Below are 26,638 nucleotides of genomic sequence, written 5' to 3' on the forward strand. Positions count from 1 at the left end.
TGTTAATGACCCCGTTCCTCTCAGACTCTCACTGTTAATGACCCTGCTCCTCTCACACTCTCTCACTGTTAATGACCCCGCTCCTCTCACACTCTCTCACTGTTAATGACCCCGCTCCTCTCACACTCTCTCACTGTTAATGACCCTGCTCCTCTCACACTCTCTCACTGTTAATGACCCCGCTCCTCTCACACTCTCTCACTGTTAATGACCCCGCTCCTCTCACACTCTCTCACTGTTAATGACCCCGCTCCTCTCACACTCTCTCACTGTTAATGACCCCGCTCCTCTCACACTCTCTCACTGTTAATGACCCCGTTCCTCTCACACTCTCTCACTGTTAATGACCCTGCTCCTCTCACACTCTCTCACTGTTAATGACCCCGCTCCTCTCACACTCTCTCACTGTTAATGACCCCGCTCCTCTCACACTCTCTCACTGTTAATGACCCCGCTCCTCTCACACTCTCTCACTGTTCATGACCCCGTTCCTCTCACACTCTCTCACTGTTAATGACCCCGCTCCTCTCACACTCTCTCACTGTTAATGACCCTGCTCCTCTCACACTCTCTCACTGTTAATGACCCTGCTCCTCTCACACTCTCTCACTGTTAATGACCCCGCTCCTCTCACACTCTCTCACTGTTAATGACCCTGCTCCTCTCACACTCTCTCACTGTTAATGACCCCGCTCCTCTCACACTCTCTCACTGTTAATGACCCCGCTCCTCTCACACTCTCACACTGTTAATGACCCTGCTCCTCTCACACTCTCTCACTGTTAATGACCCCGTTCCTCTCAGACTCTCACTGTTAATGACCCCGCTCCTCTCACACTCTCTCACTGTTAATGACCCTGCTCCTCTCACACTCTCTGTTAATGACCCCGCTCCTCTCACACTCTCTCACTGTTAATGACCCTGTTCCTCTCACACTCTCTGTTAATGACCCCGCTCCTCTCACACTCTCTCACAGTTAATGACCCCGTTCCTCTCACACTCTCTCACTGTTAATGACCCCGTTCCTCTCACACTCTCTCACTGTTAATGACCCCGTTCCTCTCACACTTTCTCACTATTAATGACCCCGTTCCTCTCAGGCTCTCTCACTGTTAATGACCCCGTTCCTCTCACACTCTCTCACTGTTAATGACCCCGTTCCTCTCAGACTCTCACTGTTAATGACCCCGTTCCTCTCACACTCTCCTACTGTTAATGACCCTGCTCCTCTCACACTCTCTCACTGTTAATGACCCCGCTCCTCTCACACACTCTCACTGTTAATGACCGCGCTCCTCTCACACTCTCACTGTTAATGACCCCGTTCCTCTCACACTCTCTCACTGTTAATGACCCTGCTCCTCTCACACTCTCTCACTGTTAATGACCCCGCTCCTCTCACACTCTCTCACTGTTAATGACCCTGCTCCTCTCACACTCACTGTTAATGACCCGTTCCTCTCACACTCTCTCACTGTTAATGACCCCGCTCCTCTCACACTCTCTCACTGTTAATTACCCCGCTCCTCTCACACTCTCTCACAGTTAATGACCCCGTTCCTCTCAGACTCTCACTGTTAATTACCCCGTTCCTCTCAGACTCTCACTGTTAATGACGCCGTTCCTCTCACACTCTCTCACTGTTAATGACCCTGCTCCTCTCACACTCTCTGTTAATGACTCCGCTCCTCTCACACTCTCTCACAGTTAATGACCCTGCTCCTCTCACAGTTAATGACCCCGCTCCTCTCACGCTCCCTTGCTGTTAACGGACCTTGGACAATGACTCCCACCACCCTACATCAAGGCAACGTTGCCAGGACTGTTACTGGCCTCATCTCTTCTGGAGATCTTCCCTCTGCACCTTTTCCACTTCACACTCCCCCAAACCTAACCACCCCACTTGTACCATTTTCTCAAATTGCACAAACAAGACTATTCTGGTAGACGACTGGACTTATTCCACCCTGTGCTGATTCCAGTCTCTTCCCACCAACATCGATGATTCTTCTGACACTCTTAAGTCTTTTCAACAATTTCTAGTTTCCTGACCACAATCAGCTCCCCTTCACTATGTCCGTTAAGCCTGTACCTCCAACCCCCACCCAGATGGTCTGGGGGTCTCCACTTATTCCTTAAACACCAGCCCAACCAGTCTCCATTCACCACTACCATCCTCCACCTGGTTAAATTTAGTTTTTTCATGAACAATTTTACTTGTCTCACTTCCTCCACATAAAGGTCTTGCGAGGCGTTCTAGCTTGAGTCCAATTCTGCCTGACGTTTTGGGTGTGTGTGTGAATCAATCGTTGTTCCAACCATGTTGAGGCCCATTGCCCCAATTTTATTTCCATTCCATTAATCATTGTATTGGTGCTATTTCCTCCTTTTGCCCAGAACGAGAGAACGTCACCATTTTTTCTTCCAAATTCCATCCTTCCCTCATCTTCATGTGGTCCATCTCCAACATTTATTTCGCTTCTCTTCCGCAATTTCTCTGTATCTATTTCTGGGAATAATCTGTCTAGTAATATTCATTACAAGCCCACTGACATGCAAAGCTTCCTCAACTACACTTACTCAAACTCTGCCTCTTGTAACGACTCTGTTCCAATCTCTCAGGTTCTCCATCACCATTGCATCTGTTCTGAAGATGTGATCTTCCACAATTACTCTTTTGACATGTCTTCCTTTTTCCATATCAATGGATTCACTCCCACTGTGGTTGATAGGTCTTTAAACACGTCTGAGCCAGTTCCTGCACTTCTCCCCTCAATCCTTCCTCTCCCTCCCAGAACCACCTCTTATCTTCACTTTCCACCTCACCAGTCTCCATATCCAAAGGATCATCCTCCGATACATTGCCACCCCCAGCATCATGCCACCACCAAGCACATCTTCCCTTTCCCAACCCTGTCAGTATTCCGTTCGGACCATTTCCACTGTGGAACCCTGGTCCTCTCTTCAATTACTCCTATTGGGGAGACCAAATGTAACTTGGGCGACTGCTTTGCAGAACATCTCAGTCCAATCTGCAAATATTAGCCCAAACTTCCAGTCGTTTGCCATTTCAATTCACCATTTGCTCTCATGCTCACATTTCTGTTCTTGAGCTGCTGCAATGTTCCAGTGAAGCTCAATGCAAACTCGAGGACAAACACCTCATTTTCCAATTCGGCACACTACAGCCTTCTGGACTTAACGTTGAGTTCCATAATTTCAGGTCATTAACTCTCTCCTTCATTCTGATCATTTTTTTTGCTGCGTGGTTCGAATTTTGTTTTTCATGTTTTTACTTTTGTACAGAGCCGTTCATTATTCTGTCACTTACACTTCTCTGGACAAATGTTTTGTTTTGTTACTAAAACAATAACCACTCCCAATGCATTTTATTCCATGACATATTTCTTATTTAATCTCTCCCACCTTGTCCCATATCCCAAACCTTCCCTTTCATTCTACCTCCCCCTCTATCATTTTTGATTGGATTGGATTTGTTTATCATCACGTGTACCAAGGTGCAATGAAAAGTATTTTTCTACTTTCATCTCAAACAGTTCATTTAGTACATGAAAAGTGTTATACCGTCAATTCACTGTGAGACCGTGAGAACGAGTGAACATTAGGCTTTAATATCCATGAACTCGCCTGCCAGAGGCGGCTGTACAAATGAATGCCACCCACAGGTGGCCGGACTATATATGCCCCCGGTGAGGGCGGAGCCAGAAGCGGAGCCCACCGGGGTTCCAGTACAGTACCTGGAAGTAGCCCGTATCATCACTTCCAGGTCATGGGTCACATCATTATACAGACAGTACAGACAGCTCATGCATTAGGTGAAATACATTCAGCACATTCACCCCTGTTAAAAATTTAGTCCAGCGGGGGTGACATGGGGTCATTAGAGATTCAGTCTGTCTGGAGGCCGGATCGTTCTTTTAGACCTATTCAGCTCTGGCAATATGGTGGGCACGGTCGTTGCCGATGGTGACTCCGGGGGCGTCGTGTCTGGAGCTTGAGCCTCAGTCCGGCGTGTCAGAGACGGTTGGGGGGGGGGGGGTTAGGCAAGGGGGTGGTGGGTGGCGGCAGTGCCGGCGCAGGCCAAGACCGGGGACCCAGGGGGTGGCTGTAGACAGTGGGGCGCGTTGGCAGGGGAACCAGCTGGCGCCAGATCTCGTAGGGAGACCATATTGTGCCGTCCGTCCTGGTGCGTGATGTAGGCGTACTGGCGCAGCTGGACCCTCTCTACCAGCGGGTCGGTCTTATGGCTCCTCATGTGCCTCCGGAGAAGGACAGGTCCCGGAGTTGTCAGCCAAGCTGGAAGCGAGTCCCGGAGATGGACTTCCTAGGGAAGAGAAACAAGTGGTTGTGAGGGGTCTCATTCATGGCCGTGCAGAGGAGTGATCTAATGGAGTGGAGGGCGTCGGGGAGGACCTCCTGCCAGCGGGGGGGTCGGGAGACTTCTAGACCGGAGGGCCAGAAGGACAGCCTTCCATACCGTTGCGTTCTCCCTCTCCACCTGCCCGTTTCCCTGCGGGTTATAGCTTGTAGTCCTGCTCGAGGCGATGCCTTTGCTGAGCAGGTACTGACGCAGCTCATCGCTCATGAACAATGTGCCCCAGTTGCTGTGGACGTAGGCAGGGAAACCGAACAGTGTGAAGATGCTGTGCAGTGCCTTTATCACAGGGGCCAAGGTCATGTCGGGGTAGGGGACTGCGAAGGGGAAGCGGGAGTACTCGTCGACGACGGTTAGAAAGTATATATTACGGTTGGTGGAGAGGAGGGGCCCCATGAAGTCCATACTTAGGCACTCAAAGGGCTGGGAGGACTTTACCAGGGGGGCCTTGTCTGGCCGGTAGAAGTGCGGTTTGCACTCCGCGCAGACCTGGCAGTCCCTGGTCATTGCCTTGACCTCCTCGGTGGAGAAGGACAGATTGCGGGCCTTAATAAAGTGGGTAAGCCGGGTGACCCCCTGGGTGACAGAGGTCATCGTGGATAGCCCGAAGTCGGTCATCTTGCGTGCTGGTTCATGTGCTGCGGGACAGGGCATCTGGGGGCTTGTTGAGCTTCCCAGGATGATACTTGATGTCGTAATTATAGGTGGAGAGTTCGATCCTCCACCTCAGGAATTTGTCATTTTTTATTTTGCCCCATTGTGCATTGTCAAACATGAAGGCGATCGACCGTTGGTCAGTGATGAGGGTGAACCTTCTACCGCTAGGTAGTGCCTCCAGTGCCGCAGGGTTTCCACTATGGCTTGTGTTTCCTTTTCGACCGAGGAGTGTCGGATCTCGGAAGCGTGGAGGGTTCCAGAGAAGAATGCTACTGGCCTGCCCGCCTGGTTGAGTGTGGCAGCCAGTGCGACGTCTGACGCATCGCTCTCTACCTCAAAGGGAACGGACTCGTCCACTGCATGCATAGTGGCCTTAATGCGGCTGAAGGCCGAGCGGGCCTCAGCCGTCAGGGGAAAAGTGGTGGTTTGAATAAGTGGGCGGGCTTTATCCGCATAGTTGGGGACCCTGGGCGTAGTAGAAGAACAGCCCCAGGCATCGTTTGAGGGCCTTGAGGCTGTGGGGAGGGGGGGGGGGTTCTGTGAGGGGGCGCATACGGTCGGGGTCAGGCCCTAGGACTCCATTCTCCACGATGTAGCCGAGGATGGCCAGTCATATAGTGCGGAAAACGCACTTCTCTTTGTTGTAGGTTGAGGGATTGGGCTGCCTGGGGGAACCTCTGAAGGTTGGCGTCATGGTCCTGCTGATCAAGGTCGCAGATGGTGACATTGTCCAAGTATGTTTATGTAGCCCGTAAACCGTACTGGTCCACCATTCGGTCCATCATTCTCTGAAAGACTGAGACCCCGTTAGTGACGCCGAAGGGGACCCTGAGGAAGTGGAAGGGTTGGCCGGTTGCTTCAAAAGCAGTGTAGTGCCGTTCTTCCAGGAGGATCGGGAGCTGGTGGTAGGCCGACTTCAGATCGACTGTTGAGAACACCCGGTACTGTGCGATATGGTTGATCATCTCCGCTATGCGGGGGAGGGGGTACACATCCAGTTGCGTGAACCGGTTAGTAGTCTGCCTGTAGTCCACAACCATCCGGTTCTTTTCTCCGGTCCGGACGACCACCACTTGCGCTCTCCAGGGGCTGTTGCTGGCCTCGATGATACCTTCACTCAACAGTCGCTGGACCTCCGACTTGATAAAAGCCATATCTTGGGAACTGTACCGCCTGCTCCTGGTGGTGATGAGCTTCAGTCGGGAGTGAGGTTCGCAAAGAGCGAAGGGGGGGGGGGGGGGGGGGGGGGGGAGGGAGACCTTGAGGGTCGCGAGGCTGCATACCGTGGGGGGGGGGGGGGGGTAAGGGTCCGCCGAACTGTGGGGTCAGGCTTAGGTGACTGCATTGGAAGTCTAGTCCAAGCAGTAGGGGAGCGCAGAGGTGAGGGAGGACGTACAGCTTAAAACGGGAGTACTCGGCGCTCTGCATCGCGAGGTTAGCGATACAGTACCCCTGGATCTGGACCAAATGGGATCCGGAGGCAAGGGAGATGGTTTGGGATGCGGGGTATATGGGAAGGGAGCAGCGCCTTGCCGTGTCAGGGTTAACAAAGCTCTCCGTGCTCCCGGAGTTGAAAAGGCAGGGGGTCTCGTGCCCGTTGACCCGGACGACCATCATTGAGTTTTTCAAGTGCTTCGGCTGCGACTGGTCGAGGGTAACTGCGCCCAGCTGCGGGTAGCCAGCGTGGTCGACGGTGTCGGGGTCACAAAATGGCAGCCCCCATGAGTTGCACGTGTCGGGCTGGGTCGAAGATGGCGACCAAGATGGCTGCCCCCACGAGTCGCACGTGACGGGTTGAAGATGGCGACCAAGGTGGCCGCCCCCATCGGTTGCACGTGTCGTTCGGTGTTGGAGCCGGCGGGCAAGATGGCGGCCCCCACGAGTCGCACAAGGCTGATGACGCATCTGAAGGGGGCATTCCGGGCAGGCACGCAGCCACGTTGCGGAGTCTGCAGGCCTGTGAGTCCATGGGTCGGGCCTGGTGAGTGTTCAATTTCTGGGCTTTGGGTCGGCCCAGACAGACTCTGGCGAAGTGTCCCCTTTTTCCCACAGTCGCTACACATCACTGTGTGGGCTGGGCAACGCTGCGGTTCCCGGGACTGGACTAGCAGCCCGCGTGGCACAGGCCCGCGACGTAGTCGGGTCCGACGGGGGTTGTGACAATGGTATCCACGAGGGGTTCGTCGGGTCCGCGGGGAGCGCACTGAGGCTCTGGTCGGCCACCTCTAACGAGGTAGCTAGCTTTACCGTGTCCTGCAGGTCAGTGGTCCCGTTTTCCAGCAAGTGCTGCCTGATGTAGTTCGATCAGACCACAGCCATGTAGGTGTCCCGGACCTGTAGATTCATGTGTTCCTATGCCGTCACATCCCAGTTGCTGCAGTTCCTCGCAAGTAGGGTCAGTTTTTCCAGGTACTCATCTAAGCGATTCCCCAGCGCATTGACGGCAAGTCGTGAGGAGATGTCGGGCGTACACCTTGTTTACAGGCTTCACGAAATGCGCCTTGAGGGTTGCGACCGCAGCCTTGTACGTGGCCGCTTTCTCGATCATCACAGAAATTCGATGGCTCACCCGAGCGTGGAGAAGTCGCAGCTTGAGGGTTTCAGTGGGAGGTGTTGTGGAGGAGTCGAGGTAGGCCTCGAAGCAGCGAAGCCAATGTTCGAAGATCTCCTTGGCTTCTGACACGCGTGCTTCGAGTTCGAGCTTATCTGGCTTCAGGGCAGCTTCCATGGTGCTGTCGATGGATATTGTTATACCGTCAATTCACTGTGAGACCGTGAGAATGAGTAAACATTAGGCTTTAATATCCATGAACTCGCCTGCCAGTCGGCTGAGCAAATGAATGCCATCCACAGGTGGCCGCCACAGTTGGGGGAGGGCCAATCCACAGGCAGGGGGGACATTATCAGAGGCTGGAGGCTATTGGTGGGGTGGTCAGGGGGGGAGGCAAGCCGGCCAAAGGGGTGGGAGGGGGTGGGGGGGGGGCACTATTTTGCAGGCTGGATCTGCAGGCGGCCAGCAACATGTTGCATGGCGCGGCTGCTGCAGGCCACCGTGCGCATGCGCGGCCACAGATCTATCAATTTTCTGGGCTGTATCAGCAGCTAGAGCAGGGTGCTCTAGGCTGCCATCCTGCTAGCCCCAAACGGAGGATCGGTGGCTGTTTTACGCCACCGTTCCCACGCCAGCGTGGGGACATAGCCTAAAAATCGAAGAATCTAGCCTCTGTTTCAGCCTCAACTTGAGTGTTGTATGCCGTTCTGGGCACCATTTAGGAAAGTGATGGCATTCAAGAGGGTGCAGAAAAGATTCATGAGAATGACTCAGGGAATGCAGAACTTCAGTTACGTCGAATGATCTGGAGAAGCCAGATCATGGCTTGAAGAGAATATGGAGAGGAGATTTGATAGAGGTATTCAAAACCATGAGAGGTCTGGAAAGAATAGCTCAGGAGAAACTGTTATTAGTGGAAGGATCGGAAACCAGATGGCACAGATTTAAGGTAACTGGCAAATTAAGTAATGCCGACACAAGGAAAATTTTCATGCAGTGAGTGGTCAGGATCTGGAACGTACTGCCCGAGTGGAGTTGAGGCAGGGTCAACTGAGACTTTCAAAAAGGAATTGAATCATCTGAAAAGGAACAATTTTCAGGCTGTCCTTCCCACACAGGTATACCCGTGCCTTTGGGAAAAAAATTAACTATTTATCTTTAAATGCAGAATGGGAAAATGGACAGCATGTCTTGAAACAAGATGGAGTCAGGAGGTCAGGTGAATATCACCTTCCTTCATGTCTACCAATAATGATTAAACTACCCAAGGCTGGACAATAGCCTATTTGGCTGGTCAGAACAAAACCTTAGGACATTCTTCTGAGAAGAATCTCTCCCGTGGGTGTTACAGTTATTATTTATAAATACCTACAGAACATGATGCACAATGACCACACAGACTTAGTGGCTGTAGAATGAAATTCCACAGAATGGGGGTGAAGAAAAACCATCTTATCACATGCTGCAAATAGCCGAGATTTAAACTCCATTATGTGTCAGTGCAACATCATCGGGGACTATATGTGTCCATGTGTTCATTACAAACACCCTGTTCCACCAGAGGGACAAGCAGAAGACCTCATGGTAACAGCCCCGCTCCAAGCACTGGCACCTAATAGACTATATCATTGTCCAAGCAAGGGACCGCAAAGATGTTCGCATCATCTGCGCCTCAACTGGAAACGGACGACTGACCACTGACCAATCCGCTCCACTATCTCCATCACCCTGGCCCCAAATTGGCACAGGCAGAAAATACTCTACCACACGATGCCCAATGTTGCTGGACTCAAAGAATCTGAGAAGAAAGAGCAACTCAATCTTCGCCTCACGGCCAACCTGACGACAACCAACCAGCCAGACCACAGAATGCCCACAGCCCCTGGTCCATTTTTAAAATCTCCACACTCAATAACTGCAAAGAGATGCTTGGTCTCTCGACCAGGAAACACCAAGACTGGTTTGATGAGAATGATCAGGAGGTCCAGGATTTCTTCGACAGCAAATATAAGGCATTCCTGAACTGCCAACTCTACCAAACTAGAATGAGAGGAAACAAGCCGACAGGCAACTGAAGGTCGAGGTGCAACCTAAAGAACAGATGGTGGGTGGAAAGAGCGCAGGAGACTCAGCAACTCACCAACAACATGATGTGTGCAGTTTCTTCAGTACAATTAACACCATCTACGGTCCGACTACCCAGGGACCCACCCCACTGAGAGTCAAAAACAGAGGCGCTCATCAAGGACAGAGGGGCAGTCCATACCCACTAGAGAGAGAGGACTTCGAGGACCTCCTCAATCAAGACCCAGCCTTCGACACCATCCCACAACACGCTACCCGCCACCATCTCAGCGCAACTTCAGCTTTCCGTGAGGTCGAAAAAGCCATCCGACAGCTGAAAAACAACAAGGCCTCTGGCATAGATGGAATCCCCGCAGAAGTATTAAATGGTGCAGAGGGACACTCTTGACAAGAATCCACAACCTCATCACCCTTGTCTGGAACGAAGAGAGCATGCTGGGTGATCTCAGAGATCTCTTAATTGTGACCATCTTCAAGAAAGGAGACAGGTCCGACTGGGGAAATTACAGAGGGATTTCCCTACTCTCCACCACGGGAAAGGTCATTGCGAGAAGACTCCTCAGTCACCTCCTCCCAGTGGCTGGATAGCTCCTCCCTGAGTCTCAGTGCAGCTTCCACCATCAAGAGGCTCAATGGACATGATATTCAGTGCCCGAGAAATCCAGTAAAAGTGCAGGGAGCAGCAACAACCTCTGTACATGGACTTCTTCCATCTCGCAAAGGCCTTCGACCCTGTGAACTGAGGGACTGTGGAGCATTCTCCTCAAATTCGGCTGCCCGCAGAAATTCAACAGCATCCTCCACCTGCCCCATGCAAGCCAAGATCCTCAGACCTACCACAGACCCAATATGTGTGCAAACTGCGGTCATTGCACCAACGCTCTTCGCCATCTTCCTCGCAGCAGCATCTCATCATCCCATCCTGAAGTTCCCCACTAAGTGGAGCTAACCTACTGGACAAGTGGGAAACCTTTCAACTTCTGACACCTTAAGGCCAGAAACAAGACCATCCCAACCTCTGCCATTGAGCTGCAGTACCAGACGACACCTGTGTGTGCGCACACAGAGGTCGAGCTACAAACCATCATCGTCGCATTCACTGAGGTGTACAGGAGAATGGACCTCAGTCAGGCGCGTGGTCGATCGGCAGGACTATGTTCAGGGTCCAGCTCCGCGGTCTGAGTCCGCCATGGAGCACAGCGCAGCCGCTGGAGGCCGCTGCCGTGCGCATGTGCGGCCTCCGCCCCGAAAGTGCAGGGGGCCCGTACCTGCAGCAAAAGCTGCTAGTTTTATGCCGGGTCCCTGCCAACCCCCTGCAGGGCTAGGAATATATGGCCCTTCCACACCGTGAAAGTCCACAGTTTTTACAACGGTGTGGGGACATAGACCCAGAAACAGAGAATCCAGCCCAGGAAATCTCGTTGACAGCACCGGCCAATGACGGGCCACCTCCGGAAAACACGCTGCGGTTATGTAGAAAATCCCGCCCTTATTTTTCCTTTTTTACGCTAATGAGAAAATCTGTCTTGTATCTGTTCAGGAGTCACAGCACACAAGGGGTTAAAATATTTCTTCTTTAAACACATCCTGTTGCTGTTAGTCGAGAAGTTGCAAAAAAGAGGGGAGGGACCATCCCACCATCTCTCCCTTGTATGTAACACCAGCAATGGTTAAAGGCCAGGGGAATGACTCCATCAGAGGGCCAGCACAGACACAACAGGCTGAATGGCCTCCTTCTGCACTGTAAGGGTTCTATGTATTTCCATATCTTGGGAACCTGCTCGTAACAAAGGCAGAGAGAACAAAATTGATCAGCGCCCCCACTATGCCAGTTCCGCTCCCAGGCAATTAAGAGCTTTTGAAGGCGAGGATCTCAAACCTGAGTGGGGTCATGGTTTACCAGGTGGCAGGGATCCCAGGCTTCCTATATGGTTCAAAGATTTGGACAGTTTACAGCATACACCTCAAATCACTTGAAGTACCACCAACAGTGTCTTCAAAAGATCCTGCAAATCAGCAGCAACTAGCAAAAAAAGGCAGTCCAACAGCAGTGTCCTCTCTCAAACTAACGTGCCCAGCAATGAGATGCTAATCACTCAAAAACACCTCCACTGGGCAGATCATTTTTATGCCAGATACCAGACTCCCAAAGTAACTTCTCTACTCGGGAATAAAGCCAGAAAAATCTCAGTGGGTCTGGCAGCATCCGTGGAGAGAGAAACAGAGTTAGTGTTCTGCTGCTTCGGATAACACAGGCTGCTACTTGATGCAGTCTTAACTAAAGGATGCTCCAGACTCCGAAATGAGTTTTACGTGTTTATTGAACTATGAACACACTTCTCAAATGAGTTCAACTCTCTGCTAATCTAACTATAGTAACTCAGTCTAACTGTACCAGCTTGTTCTAAGCCACGTGCTGGGGTGTGATGCTGCTGATCAACCCCGTCTAACCCTCTAGATGCTTGTCTGTGGAAAGAGGCAGGGTGTTTATAGTGTTTATAGTTTATAGTGTTTATGTCATGCCCCCTGTGGTGATGCCACCTCTGAATGTCCTGACTGCCCATTGGTTATGTCCTATTCTGAGTGTTCATTGGTTGCATATATGACAACTGTTTTGTGTCTGTATGAAGAAGAGTCAGATTCCATGGGTGCTGCCAGATCCCCTAAAATGTTCCTGCATTTTGTGGCATTGTTTCAGATTTCTCACATCCACAGTATTTTGTTTTTTTTGCTCCACTCAGAACTTGATCACAGCAGGAAACACCCAGGAAGACAGAGGAAGCGCTCCAGGGACCTCCTTAAAGCATCCCTAAAGGGGGCAAATCATCTCCACTGACTCATGAGTGTCCTTGGCTTGTGATCAATGAAAATGGAGAAGGTTCATTCAGGAAGGCATTGAACACATAAACAGACTTCGTTGGGAACACCTTGGGACAAAGTCAAGATATTAGAGCAAGCCCAAAAACCTTATAACAACATGACCTCCTCTACATGTGGTCGACTCTGTAGATCACACATTGGACTTATCAGCCATCTCAGAACCCATTTAAATAGACTAAAAGCAAGTCATATTCGACCCCCAGGGACTAACTAAGAGGATTACTCCCTCACTGGTATAGTTAATGCAACAGGATGGTTACTTAACAAAAACATAAGTTACTGATGATCCAATAATTACAGTTATTTGCGTTCCAAATCCTGTCTCCTGGTTACGTGTCACACACTCCAGAGATGTGGGCAGGAAGTCGCTCATACTCTCCTTCCCGACAGCAGCTGGAATGGAGGGGGCTGGGAACTAGAGTACAACTAACACTTGGGAGGAAAATCTACAACGGGATTTGTCCCAGCATGAAACAACAAGCGAAAAGAGCTGAAATCCCATAATGGGATGAGCATTGTGAGGATCAGTGAGGTAAAGCTCCGCCCTGCTGTTAGCACAGCTCCAGACACACTGAGAGCAGCGCGCCGACAGCAGCAGCCGCGCGCCTCGCCACCCGCCCATTGGCTCTCAAACCATTCGTCTTCAGCCAATGGAAGGTGAGGCTTTGGGTCCGGGTTTGAGAACTACCCAATGAAAGACGAGGTACTGGAACCGCGGCCAATGAGTGGAGAGGTCTGGGCTGGGGCTGAGCCAATGGAAGGAGAGATGTGGACTGGGGTTGAGCCAATGGGAGGAGAGATGTGGGCTCGGGCTGAGCCAATGGGAGGAGAGATGTGGGTTCGGGCTGAGCCAATGGGAGGAGCGATTCGGGCTGGGGCTGAGCCAATGGGAGGAGAGAGGGGCTGGGGCTGAGCCAATGGGAGGAGCGTTTGGGGAAGGTGTTCTATCTCTTGTGACGTTGGCTGTGCGAAGGACGCAGGCGCAGAGGGAGGGGGGACGAGCGGGCGAGAGAAGCAGCGGCCGCCGAGAGGAAGAGGAAGCAGCGGCGGAACGAGCCGGTAAGAGCGGCTGATCGGAGACACCGGAACACAGACTTGTAACTCAGGGAGAAGAGGCTACAGCAGCCGAGAAACATCCCTCCGACCGCTTCTCCCCTTCCCCTCCACCGCATTCACACCAGGTAAAGCGGCCAAGCTCTTACCGCGACTTGTTCCGCGTTTGGGACCCCGGCGGGCGGGCTGAGGGAGGGGGCACCGGAGAGAGAGAGAGCGGCTGCCAAGCACATTGTCGGCCTCCCTCCCTTCACTCTTGTCTCTCCCCTCTCCAGCCCCGGCTCGGCGGTAACGGTTTGTCGCGCGTTTCCGCTGTGGATCCGGACCGGCGGCGATGAAGTTTGAGGGTGAAGTTGCCGGGGTTGGGTGTTGGGCTGCCGCCGCTCTCCGCTCCGGGCGGCCGGCTGTTATTTTGCTGATGTGTGTGTGTGTGTGTTTCTCTTTCTCTTTGCCTCCGCTCTCATCTCTCTGTCTCTCTCCCGGCTCCGCCAGCGCTGCCTGTCCGAGAGGAGGGGGGATGCCGCTCCTCCACCGCAAACCGTTCGTCAGACAAAAACCCCCGGCCGACCTCAAGCCGGACGAAGAAGTTTTCTACTGTCGGATGACCATCGAGATCTTCAGGAATTACGAGTGAGTTTGGGTAGTTGGCGGGCGGGGGCGGGTTGGGACGTTGGCAGCGGCATTGCCCGGCACACGGGGCGCTCTCTCTCTCCTCACTCTGCTTTCAAATCAACAAATTATGATTCGAAAACTCCGTTAACGGCTCCGGGTTTGGCCGCCGGCTTGGGTGGGGGGGGGGGGGGGGGGGGGGCTTTTGTTAGCCTTCACCCTCTCCCTGTGCAAACCGCCCCCTCCCGGCTCCATCTCCCACAGCCGTGTGGCGGGCGGGCTGTCAAAAGTCTTGAGAAACTCGTGCCCATTGCGAGTAGGCCTTGTGCTGGCGGATAATGTTAATTTATTCAAGCTCCCTGCTGGCTGATTTTTTTCCCTCCTCCTCACACACTCGATCCGAACTGTAATTCCCTCCCTCCCTATTTTAAATTGTCCCGGGGGGAATCCGCAGGCAGTTGCCAAGATTGTGCGGTTGTGAAGGTTGTTTTTTTTTTATTCCCCCTTCCCATATTGTTTTAATCAGCATTTCCCCCTCCCCACCCTCCTTTCGTCTATCCGAGTTTCGTGCGCGACATGTGGGGAGCGTGGGTTGTTTTGGTGATTATCTGAACATTGTCTCTTTTGTACACCCGAGTCAGCGATGGGCCTGCTCTTCTCCCCCCCCCCCCCCCCCCCGGAACCCGGAGCCTGTTCCAACTCTAAACACCCGCGGGCGCCCCTTTTATTTCTATTTTTTTTGAGGGGAATTAAAATTTAGTCAGCCTACTTTTTCTTCAGTTTGACTCTTTTTCTTAAAAAAAATAACAGATTGTGTGGAGTTGGAAATTGAAGCCCAGTCATTCCGGCTAAAGCACCCAAAGAGAATAAGGATAGCCCAAATCATCACAAATCAGTAATTTAATGGAAGTATTCTTCTATCCCTAGCTGAGTTTCTAAATACCGAGAGCAGATCGATTAAAATCTCCACCATATACTTCCATGTAATTCCATTCATTTTACCTTATTTGTTTATATCGTGACCTCCACAATCGGCGTCTTATGTGAGCAGTGGTGATAGTAAAGTATTTGCTGAAACTATTTGTCTTAGTTTTAATTCATTCATGGAGTGTTAACACTATATTGGCAGGGCCAGCATTTGTTGTCCATACCTATACTGCCCATGAGAATGTTGCATTGAGCTTCAAACTGTTCCAGTCCATGTGGTGTAATACATCCACAGTGCTGTTGGGGAGGGAGATCCAGGATTTTGATGGAGTGACAGTAAAGGAACTGCAGTATAATTCCAAGACAAGGATGGTGTGTGGCTTCAAGTTGTGATGTTGTGTGGCTTCAAGTTGTGATGTTCCCACAGGCCTGGCGTTCTAGTTTTCTAGATGGTACAGGTTGTGAGTTTCAGAGGTGACGTCATGGACGATGATGAGTTGCTGCAGTGTAGCTTGTCTATAGCACACACTGCTGCCACTGTGTGCTGATGATGGAGGGATTGTTAAGTTGACTGCTTTGTCCTGGATGGTGTTCAACATAAGTTGCTGCAGCTACACTCATCCAGGCAAGTTGGTAGTATTCCATCAGTCTCTTGACTTGCCCCTTGTAGATGGTGAACAGGCTTTGGGGGGTCAGGAGGTGAATTACTCTCTTCAGAATTCCCAGTCTCTGATCTGCTCTGGTACCTACATAATTTATATGGCTGGGTCAGTTGGGTTTCTGTGACAGCGCTTGAAGACTGACGTGGAAGTAAATGTAATATTGACTTCAGATTTTGTCATTTTTGTCATAACTTGGTTAAAATAATCTTCTGGAAGAAATAATTGAGCATGGCATCAAATGTGCTCTTTAAACATTATAGAATCATGTGCAGAAGGAAGCCATTCAGTCCATCTAGTCTATACCAGCCCTGGGAAAGAGTACCCTACTCAAGTCCATGCCTCCACCCTATCCCTGTAATACAGTAACCCCACCTAACTGTTGAGCACTAAGGGGCAATTTAGTGTAGCCACACCACCTAACCTGCACATCTTTAGATTGGGAGAAAACTGGAGCACCCGGAGGAAATCATGCAGACGTGGGGAGAAAGTGCAAACAGTTATCCAAGTCCAGAATTGAACTCTTGTCCCTGGAGCTGTGAGGGAGCAGTGCGTGCCACCGTTCCCGTCAGTCTAAGATATTTTAGGCCTGCAGATCGAGTTTACCAGCAGAAGTCGGGTTTGCAAGAGCTGGTGGATCTGCCTGCTCTGCCAACTGAATGGTTGACCAGCCTGGTTTTCCATACCACTCCAGTGCATGGTTGGCCCAGCTCTTATGATATTGATGTGGATGGGCACCAGCATTACTGAAATTGATTGGCCTTGAAAAATGGCATTCAATTGTGGGGTGCAAAGTTACAGTGGCAGAGCCACACATGGAAAACAGTTTTTTTTTAAATGAAAGACACAAACATGAGGTTAAAAATCATTGAAGTAGAGGTTAAAAGTTCACTCTGCCACAAATATATACTGATGGTGCATAGCCTGCAATTTGGTATTCATACGGAGGTCTTGTAAATGGAGGTAGCACCGTGTCTCTGAGTCAACTCCTGCTCCAGATTTTATATTACACCTTATCAGTTGATATACCTGCCAGGTGGGGTGGTTTGTGCACTTGATTTCTATAAATACCATGTCTTCACTGAAGCCGTTTGTCACCCAGTTAATATAATGGGCAGTAGATATCAAGGGAAACACATGTTATATGGAGCGGTACAGTGGTTAGCACTGAACCTCACAGCACCAGAGACCCGGATTTGATTCCAACCTTGGGTTACTGTTGGTGTGGAATTTGCACAATCTCTGTGTTTGCATGGGTTTCCTTCGGGTGCTCCGGTTCTCTCCCACAGTCCAAAGATTGGCCATGCTAAATTGACCTTTAGTGTCCAATGGTTAGGTGGGGTTGCGGGGGAGTGGGTCTAGGTAGGATGCTCCTCCAGTGCAGACTCCGAGCCAAATGGTTTCCTTCAGCACTGCAGGTATTCGAAGATATGTTTTCTGACAGGTGCAGTGAAAAGTGGATTTATGGCTGTGACTCTAGATGTGAGTAGCTAGTCTTGACAAGTTATTGTAGATTGATACTCTGTCGAGGCTACCACAACTTAATGGGGCTCATCACCATTGAGCACGTCTAGAAGTAAATAATTTCACCATCTTGGTCGAGTATGCTGTGGAGACATGGGAAATAAATGAAGCTTTTGCCGCTCGCCTCTAAATTATGTGCAAGATTCACCAGTGTTGACTTTAGGCAGCTTATGTTCCTGGAGCCACCATGATCAAGTTTAAAACTGTCTTGTGCGTGGGTGTAAATTTCTCCAACCCTTTCTGAAATCAAGCCTGATTTTAATGCATTGGTGATTCTTGGTGCTTGAACAATGTTAATGTAACTTTTGTGGATGCTGCATTAAATGGATTCTGAAATATTTCAACGCTGAGGAACTTGCAGCTTTGCTAGCTCTCTGGGAAAGGATTTCTGTACACGAGAAATGAAGATGGTAATGTTTTACCCAATGTATGCATTATACCAAAATAAATCCTGTTGATTATTGTGTCAAATAGAAAATATGGGATGTTATTTTAGTTTAATTCTGAAATGCCTCATGTTTTATATCTTTTGGCGTAAACTCAATCTGAGGAAAACTTGATGAGACCTGTTGCTGTTATTAAATCGGCTTAACTTGGCATTTGTCTATTTTTGATTTGAGGTGGAGATTATTTAAAAATTAGTCTTATTCCTCTATTTGGCATCCAGAACAGGCAGACTCGCCACCCGTTCAGTTTTCAGCTAATGTTACTTCTGTAAATTTAAAATCTGAACTGACAACACTGTAGCACAGTTGCTTCACAGCTCCAGGGTCCGAGGTTCGATTCCCGGCTTGGGTGACTGTCTGTGCGGAGTCTGCATGTTCTCCCCGTGTCTGCGTGGGTTTCCTCCCACAGTCCAAAGATGTGCAAGTTGGGTCGATTGTCCATATTCAAATTGCCCTCGGTGTCCAAAAAGGTTAGGTGGGGTTGCTGGGTTATGGGGATAGGGTGGAAGTGTGGGCTTAAGTGGGGTGCTCTTTTCAAGGGCCGGTGCAGTCTCGGTGTGCCGCACGGCGGCCTCCTGCACTGTAATATGATCGAAATTATGAGTAACGGAAAATCAAATTTCAATTCTAGATTGAATCTGTTTTCCATGACTTGTGTTTCAAAGTTCTTCTACAGTTCATTTTTCCTTCTGGATTCAAGTTGTAATTTTTAAATGTTCTGTTTTCAGTGACTTTTTTGAAAGAACCATACTTTGCAACAGTCTAGTTTGGAGCTGTGCGATTACAGGAAAACCAGGACTGACTTATCAGGAAGCACTTGAGTCAGAAAACAAGGCCCGACTGAACCTCCAAAATTTCCCTGAGCCACTGGTAGTGCCCATCCTTTACTTGACAACCCTTGCTTGCTGCTCGCGACTCCATGAACTGTGTGATGATCTCTACACTTACATTAAGGATCGATACTTTGCTGGAGAGATAGTGGAAGTAACCAGTATTAGTGGCCTCAAGTAAGTATGACTAAAGTACAGTCGCAAGATTACAGTTCTTGTGCTTTAAAAGCAATAACTGATTTTTGTTCTCTTTGACCCCACCTTCTGTATTGGTGCTGTAGATACCTGAATGTTAACGAGTATTCTTTATACTATATCATTGCTTGCTTTTATTTATTCTTTCCATATCTGGAATGATTTTATCTTGATAAACAGTGGCCATAACTCAAGTAAATTGTGTAAGGTATTATACAAAAATAAATTGGTAGGCACTCAAATGAAGATATTATCACTATCTGTTCATATCCTTTACCCTACATTAATTCTTGCACTTCCAGCAAAATTAATGATGGTGGAAACCAGAGTAGTTTTTAATAAACTTTGCTTACTTGCGAGACGGCAGCCAATTGTAGTTCCTCACTCCTTTCACAACTGAAATCCTCTAACTCTGTGCAGATCAAGATATGAATACTGGACTTTTGGAGTTGCATTTCCGATGGTGCCTTCTGGCCATCGGGAACAAAGTACTCCTTCCTTTTCCTCGGTCAGATGATCATGAGTTCAACCCACTCCAAGCCAAGTACATAATCTAAATTGATCCCCCAGTGCAATATGCAAAAGAGTACTAGATTATTCGGATGATACAATCTTTCAGGTAAAATGCTAAACTGTGGTACTCCCATAATAGCATTGCGATCCCAAAGCAACATTGGAAGCTAAACAGGTTGTACCCTGGTCCCAATATATTTTGCTGCAAGTGCAAGAATGAATGCCAGGTAAAGGATTCTGAGCAGACATTGATATGAAATTCTTACTTGAGAACTTAACAATATATATATTTTTTAAAATTTTAAGTGCCCAATTCGTTTTTTCCAATTATGGGGCAATTTAATGTGGCCAATCCACCTACCCTGCACATTTTTAGGTTGTGTGGGTGAGACCCACGTAGACATGGGGAGAATGTGAAAACTCCACACTGACCGGGATCGAACCCGGATCCTCGGTGCCGGGAGGCAGCAGTGCTAACCATTGCACCGCCGTGCCGCCCACAATTATTATTTGTAAGAAAACCTTGCACAAATCACTTGAGTTATAGCTATTGTTACTCCGGATAAAATAATTCCAGATATGAAAGGGTTAAAAGCAAGCAATACAACCAGAAAAGACTTGTTTTGCCTTGCAGTGACTACACCTCATAAGGAGTTCATGGTTGTAAAAGGCCTAAGGATGTCAGCACCTTTTTTACAGTGCACCACAGAATGGAAGGCCTTCTGCTTTTGAAGTTATTGTGGCTTGCTTTCATGTCTTAGATGTGAGGTTTATTTTGTAAAGGAAGCCAAAGTTCTTAGAAGATGGGGACGTTGAAGATTGATCTTCAGGTTGCCATTAATACATAGCATGGCAAACTAGTTGAAACGGAAGATCAAAAATATGTGCACGTTGCTCTGAAAGCAGATGCCACAAACGTAGCAATTGAAATGAACGCCTACATTTTTAGAGCAGTAACTAAAAACAGTAATTTTGGGGATTTGTGCAGCTGGAGCTGTTTGTTTTAAAAACTTTTGGAAGCAAAAAGCCTGGGAGAGGGATTATTGTGTTCAGCCATTAGCTATCAGAAATTCAGTTTGTATATTTTAGAAGACACTAACCTGAGGTGGATGGTAGAAGGGAAGTGTGGGAAGTCTGTATGTTGATTGTATAGAGGGCATGGACACTTATTGAATTCAAAATCTGTTGACAGCCCGTTTCTAAATGTGTAGCAATGGCCCGTAACTTCCTAGCTCCCCAGCGTCTGATTTTTGTGGGTGGGTACATGAAAGATGCACTAAGGAGCTCGTCTCCGAAATTCCCAGGTAAGGCTTTACGCTGCAAATGTCCAGAAGCGCTAGCTTCAAGGCGATTTAAATTGCTAACTTTAGATGGCTCTGCCAGTTTTGCACCAGTCGATATTGTAAGAGTTAGAAGAAATACAATCACTTGAGCCCTGCATGTGACAACCCCCCTCCCCTCTCGGGTGCATAATTTAAAAAATAAATTCCATGGTACTAATTTTAAAGAGGAGTGGGTGAGGTATTTAAACTTCCGTCAACATGAGGGGCTGGTTTAGCACAGGGCTAAAGAGCTGGCTTTTAAAGCAGACCCAGGCAGGCCAGGAGCATGGTTCAATTCCCGTACCAGCCCCCCCCATTTCCTCCGAACAGGTGCTGGAATGTGGCGACTAGGGGCTTTTCACAGTCACTTCATTTGAAGCCTACTTGTGCCAAGCGATTTTTCATCACAAAAAAAGACAGATTATGTGGTCATTATTAAATTGATATTTGTGGGAACTTTGTTCAAATTGACTGCCTTGTTTCCTACATTGCATCCATGACAATACTTAAATACTTTGGTTGGAAAGCACTCTGAAATGATCTGTAGTCAGAAAACGTAGAAAATAGGAGCAGGAGTAGGCCCTTTGAGCCTGTTCTGCCATTCATTATGTTCATAGCTGATCATCAATCTGTTCCTGCTTTCTCCCCATATTCTTTAGCCCCATGAGATATATCTAACTCATTCTTGAAAACATACAATGTTTTGGCCGCAATTACTTCCTGTGGTGGAGAATTCCAAAGGCTCATCACTCTCTGGGTGAAGAAACTTCTCCTCCCCTCAGTTGAAAAGGGTTACCCCTGTTCCTAGACTAGGTGTGATATAATTATAAGTCTTCAGGAATTGAGAGCAAAAGAAACAAATCTGATGTTTGAACTTGCAGTCGGACAAGTTTTCAGCAGATAGAATCGATTCATGTTGAGGAACAAAAATATTTTGTATTCAGCCTGAATTTAAACCTTCTATTTTGATAGGCAAACGTGTAAGGTTTTGGAAGTTGTGACCCCACCAGTACAAAATGGAACTGCTAATGGACATATAAGCAGTAGAGCTGAAGATGTAGTGATTGTCATTAGTGATGAAAGTGACAATGAGGAACGATCCAAAAGCTCTGCACCGTCTGCATCGATTGGGTAAATATTTCTATTAAACAGGGCCTAATGGCTCATCTGTTAAGCTGTGCGTCTTCCAAGATGGGCAATGTAAAGCCACGGGTAAGGTGGTTGAGGGAAACATACAGCTGTCTCGCTCTTCCATGGGTTTGAAGATAAGGTGCTGGATGTCAAAGTAGCTTGATTTTTAAGTGAAGACTCCATACTAGAGCCTAAGGATACATTTCTGTTTTCAAACAGTTGTTTAAGTATTAACATTTGTCATCTAGGAAGTCACTTGTGCTAATTATTTTTATTTCAAGAAAAAATAACAATTTTTTGTGAAAATCTTGGCTGTAAGAGTTACAGATTCATGCACACTTTGTCACCAATTGGTTTTGTAGTGGGGTAAGATGAGTATTATGGAGATAACCAGAGCATCCAATTTATTTTTTTGTATTTCACTTTTTTTTAAAAAGGTGATATTCTAATTTCATGGATGGATTTTGTTTATTGTCACGTGTACCAAGGTACAGTGAAAAGTATTTTTATGCGAGCAGCTCACCAGATCATTAAGTATATGAACAGAAAAGGTAATAAAAGAAAATATATAATAGGGCACACAAGGTACACAATGTAACTACCTAACACCGGCATCGGGTGAAGCATACAGGGGTGTAGTGTTAATGAGGTCAGGCCATTAGAGGGTCATTTAGGAGTCGTAACAGTGGGGAAGAAGCTGTTTTTGAGTCTGTTCGTGCATGTTCTCAGACTTTTGTATCTCCTGCCCGATGGAAGAAGGTGGAAGAGTGAGTAAGCTGGGTGGGAGGGGTCTTCAATTATGCTGCCCGCTTTCCCAAGGCAGCGGGAGGTGTAGATGGAGTCAATGGATGGGAGCCAGGTTTGTGTGATGGACTGGGCTGTGTTCACAACTCTCTGCAGTTTCTTTATTTCAACTCTCAAGCTGTTGCCACACCAGGCGGTATTGCAGCCAGCTAGGATGCTTTCTATAGTGCATGTGTAAAAGTTGGTCAGAGTTAATGTGGACATGCCGAATTTCCTTAGTTTCCTGAGGAAGTATAGGCGCTGTTATAATTGGTGGTAGCGTCGGTGGGGGTGGACCAGGACAGATTTTTGGAGATGCGTACCCCATGGAATTTGAAACTGCTAAACATCTCCACATCGGCCCCATTAATGCTGACAGGGGTGTGTACAGTACTTTGCTTCCTGAAGTCAATGACCAGCTCTTCAATTTTGCTGGCATTGAGGGATAGATTGTTGTCGCTGCACCACTCCACTAGGTTCTCTACCTCCCTCCCGTATTCTGACTCGTCGTTATTCGAGAGCGTTCCACTATGGTCGTATCGTCAGCAAACTTGTAAATGAGTTGGAGCCAAATTTTGCCACGCAGTCGTGTGTAGAGGGAGTAGAGCAGGGGGGCTAAGTACGCAGCCTTGCGGTGTCCTGGTATTGAGGATCGTTGTGGAAGAGGTGTGTATTCTTGCTGCTTGTGGTCTGCGTTAGAATGTCGAGGATCCAGTTGCAGTGTGAGGAGCCAAGTCCTCGATTTTGGAGCTTTGATATGAGCTTGACTGGGATTATAGTGTTGAAGGCGGAGCTGCAGTCAATAAATAGGAGTCTGATGTAGGAGTCCTTATTGTTGCGATGCTCTAGACATCAGTGTAGGGCCAGGGGTCTGCTGTGGACCGGTTGTGGTGGTATGCAAATTGCAGTGTCAAGGCATTCTGGGAGTATGATGCGCTTCATGACCAACCTCTCGAAGCACTTCATTATGACTGAAGTCAGGGCCATTGGACAGTAGTCATTGAGAATGAACTTTGTTTTGTTTTGAATACACTTTTCTTTTAGATTAGATCGGTCCACATGGGCAGGCCCTCAGACATGTGACATAATTGGTTCCTGGAAGCCACGTTGTTAGTCAAAACGTTGTAAGTTGCAACATTTCCTCAAAGGAAAAAGGGCTGGTTCCGTCAGTGGAATAAGGCATTATTGTGTCCTTGTTCCCTGTAGATTTTAGACATTTGTCAACCCTCTGCCGGACGCCTCCCTGGCATGCGGCAGACTTAGTTGTGGCTAGAGCCTGGCTCACACCCCTGGGTGTGACACCCCAAGATAATTGGCCGAAAGCTCTTCTCCACTTTCTGAGCTGTAGATCGGCCAGGCAACGCGCTGCCAATTGGCCACAGCGACCATTCTCCGCAGACGGCCAAGCTCTGTAACCAGCTGATGACCGCATGTCGATCTGACATTCTGACCTGGAGTTACGGCCTGGTGATTGAAGGGTGCAAGAGGGCACGGTGTTTCAACAGGAGAACACAAATTTCCCGGGCACGGTGTTTCAACAGGAGAACACAAATTTCCCGGGCACGGTGTTTCAACAGGAGAACACAAATTTCCCGGGCACATTCGGGGTCAGCAACCCAATGCTGCCCTGCATTACTGTCTCAGACAAGGCTGAATTTAAGAATATAAGCAGTGGTATATGTTCATCATAAAAATGTTTAAGCTGGGTTGGTGAATTCGGAACCGACATGGTAAATTCAATAAAGGCTGTCAATTTATAAGTGTTATTGGTGCTGTTCGTTGGAGGACTGCCTGTATAGTATTTGCATTGGGAAGTAGGCCACTCAGTCAGTCTATGTTTACCTTCGGTGCAAGCAAGTAGGTATGAAAGTTAACCATTCTGTTCCCACATCTCTTTAACCCCATTTACTTTGTCGTTTTATCCTATCTAACCTTGATGGAGTCTTGGCCAATCAATTCCCTAACGTCAACTTTAAAAATAATTCTCTCCTGCCCGCTTGGTTCTAAATGTCTTGATTTTAACATGTATTTATTGATGATCCTTGGTTCCTCAACTGTTGCTGATCATCAGCTTCAATCTAACCTGCTTGATACTTCTGTTACTTTAAGTACTGATTTCATAATCATAAGTATTTCGTGTTTCTTTGTATTTCTTCATAATAGGCATCATTGTATTAAATTCTCTCTCCAGCCTCCACATCCTTCCTGTAGTGTATAGTCTAATATGTCTTAACAGAGGACTGATGTTTCCTGAAAGTTTAACGTTAACACTGACTCTTCATCAATATCTCCTGTGATGAAACCTATATTTCCATTGCTTTCTTAATTTAAAATCTTGTTTTGAATCTATATCCCCCAAATGCCTCTTCTTCCACAGCATTGAATCTGCTTTCTTACAGTGAAGTCGCCGTTTCTCCAAAATGCACTTGCAGGACTATGGTTAAAGGGCGGGAGAGTGAGACTAGTTAAATAACTTTCAAAGACATGGGATGGACTAAATAGCTTGCTGCATTTTATCATTCTGATTCTATTTTAACATCATCAAATTTAGCCTGAAACTCCCGATTTGTATTTAAATCTTAGACATTTCACTGTCTGTGCGGAGTTTGCACATTCTCCCCGTGTTTGTGTGGGTTTCGCCTCCACAACCCAAAGATGTGCAGGGTAAGTGGATTGGCCACGCTAAATTGCCCCTTAATTTGGAAAAAATGAATTGGATACTCTAAATTTATTTTTTTTAAATTAATATAGATATTGGCCCATAACTTCCTGGTTCGCCAGTGTAGCATTTAGGGGTACCCTAATGATATGCTGAAGAATCCCTCTGAGGAGTTCCCACGTGAGGGTTTACCCAGCAATTAGAAGTGCTCACTTCCTCTGGACAATTGCGCTGCCCACGGAACAATCCAATAGAAGTGATTTAAATCACTAAATTTGGACGGTTCTGCCAGTTTCACCATCATAGAATTTACAGTGCAGATGGAGGCCATTTGACCCATCGAGTCGGCACCGGCCCCTGAAAAGATCACCCAAGCCCACAGCTCCACTCTATCCCAGTAACCCCACCTAACCTTTTTGGACACTAAGGACAATTTAGCATGATCAATCCACCTAACCTAAACATCTTTGGACTGTGGGAGGAAACCGGAGGCAACCCATGCACACACTGGGAGAATGTGCGGACTCCATACAGACAGTGACCCAAGCCGGGAATCGAACCTGGGACCCTGGAGCTGTAGAGCAACTGTGCTATCCATTGTGTTATCTTGCTGCCCTAATAAGTTATTCTAAAGGAAAACAGTTCTAACTCGAGTCCATATTTAAATACCCAGACCGAGCCTCACACTGGACACCACGAACCATGCCCCTGACCCACCATCCCAGTCTCTTTGCCTGTCCTATTATCGTAGCACTGGATCATATGGACACGTTTCCCACTTCCAGCCACTGAAAATCTGCTTTAGTTCCTGCTGTTGGTTGGGGGGGGGGGGGGGGGGGGGGGGGGTTTATGGCAGATGTGCATCACAAGTACAAGTTAGATGTCCAGAAATGTTTCTGTCCGGAGAAGACTTGGCTTTTTGATCACATTACTGGCTCTTCTAATGAGTACGGGTTCACTATGGGAGCTGGACAAAATGTTAATTGCGACTGGCTTCAGTACACAAAAGGAGCTGAGGTATTAGATGATATCACCTAGGTGCTGTTGTTTCTGGTAACTTGTTTTACTGGTATTGGAGAGAAATTCTAGATTAACTTTTCACTTGAATTGACCTAGGTGTTTAGCTTTTTGGGATAGTGCTCTGACAGTATGGGACAGTTTCAAAGGACTAGCTGGTCCTTTTCTGTCTTGCCATTTTAGTATCTTTCTGAACTGTTGCCTCCTTTCTCACAAGATTTCACAGGTGCCAGTCCATTCTCAAATGCACAGATTCTTGTTCAAATAGCTTATTTGGTAAAATAGCTACCACCTCAGGCCTGCATCCTTTGGTTTTTCACCAAGCTGTCTTGCATCTGTTGCTCTTGTTGTCAAGAGCAACATTTGTGCCTGAGTTCACTGTTTCCATGGATGAACTATGA

General features: G+C 48.1%; 1 protein-coding gene and 1 long non-coding RNA gene across 2 annotated transcripts in view; one reads left to right on the forward strand and one right to left on the reverse strand.

Moving 5' to 3' along the window:
- The window catches only part of LOC119955116, a 32,952-nt gene extending 19,829 nt beyond the window's left edge, over positions 1–13,123 (reverse strand). The window contains exon 1 of the long non-coding RNA XR_005458387.1: positions 12,868–13,123. This is a non-coding gene — a long non-coding RNA (uncharacterized LOC119955116). The remainder of the gene's footprint in view (positions 1–12,867) is intronic.
- Positions 13,124–14,139: 1,016 nt separating this feature from the next.
- baz1a (bromodomain adjacent to zinc finger domain, 1A) overlaps positions 14,140–26,638 on the forward strand; it is a 115,846-nt gene continuing 103,347 nt past the window's right edge. Inside the window, exons 1-3 of the mRNA XM_038790244.1 lie at positions 14,140–14,252; positions 18,516–18,794; positions 21,620–21,778. Coding sequence (XP_038646172.1) covers positions 14,140–14,252; positions 18,516–18,794; positions 21,620–21,778 — 551 coding nt within the window. The remainder of the gene's footprint in view (positions 14,253–18,515; positions 18,795–21,619; positions 21,779–26,638) is intronic.

Source organism: Scyliorhinus canicula, chromosome 2 (assembly GCF_902713615.1).
Source record: "Scyliorhinus canicula chromosome 2, sScyCan1.1, whole genome shotgun sequence".
NCBI lineage: Eukaryota > Metazoa > Chordata > Chondrichthyes > Carcharhiniformes > Scyliorhinidae > Scyliorhinus > Scyliorhinus canicula.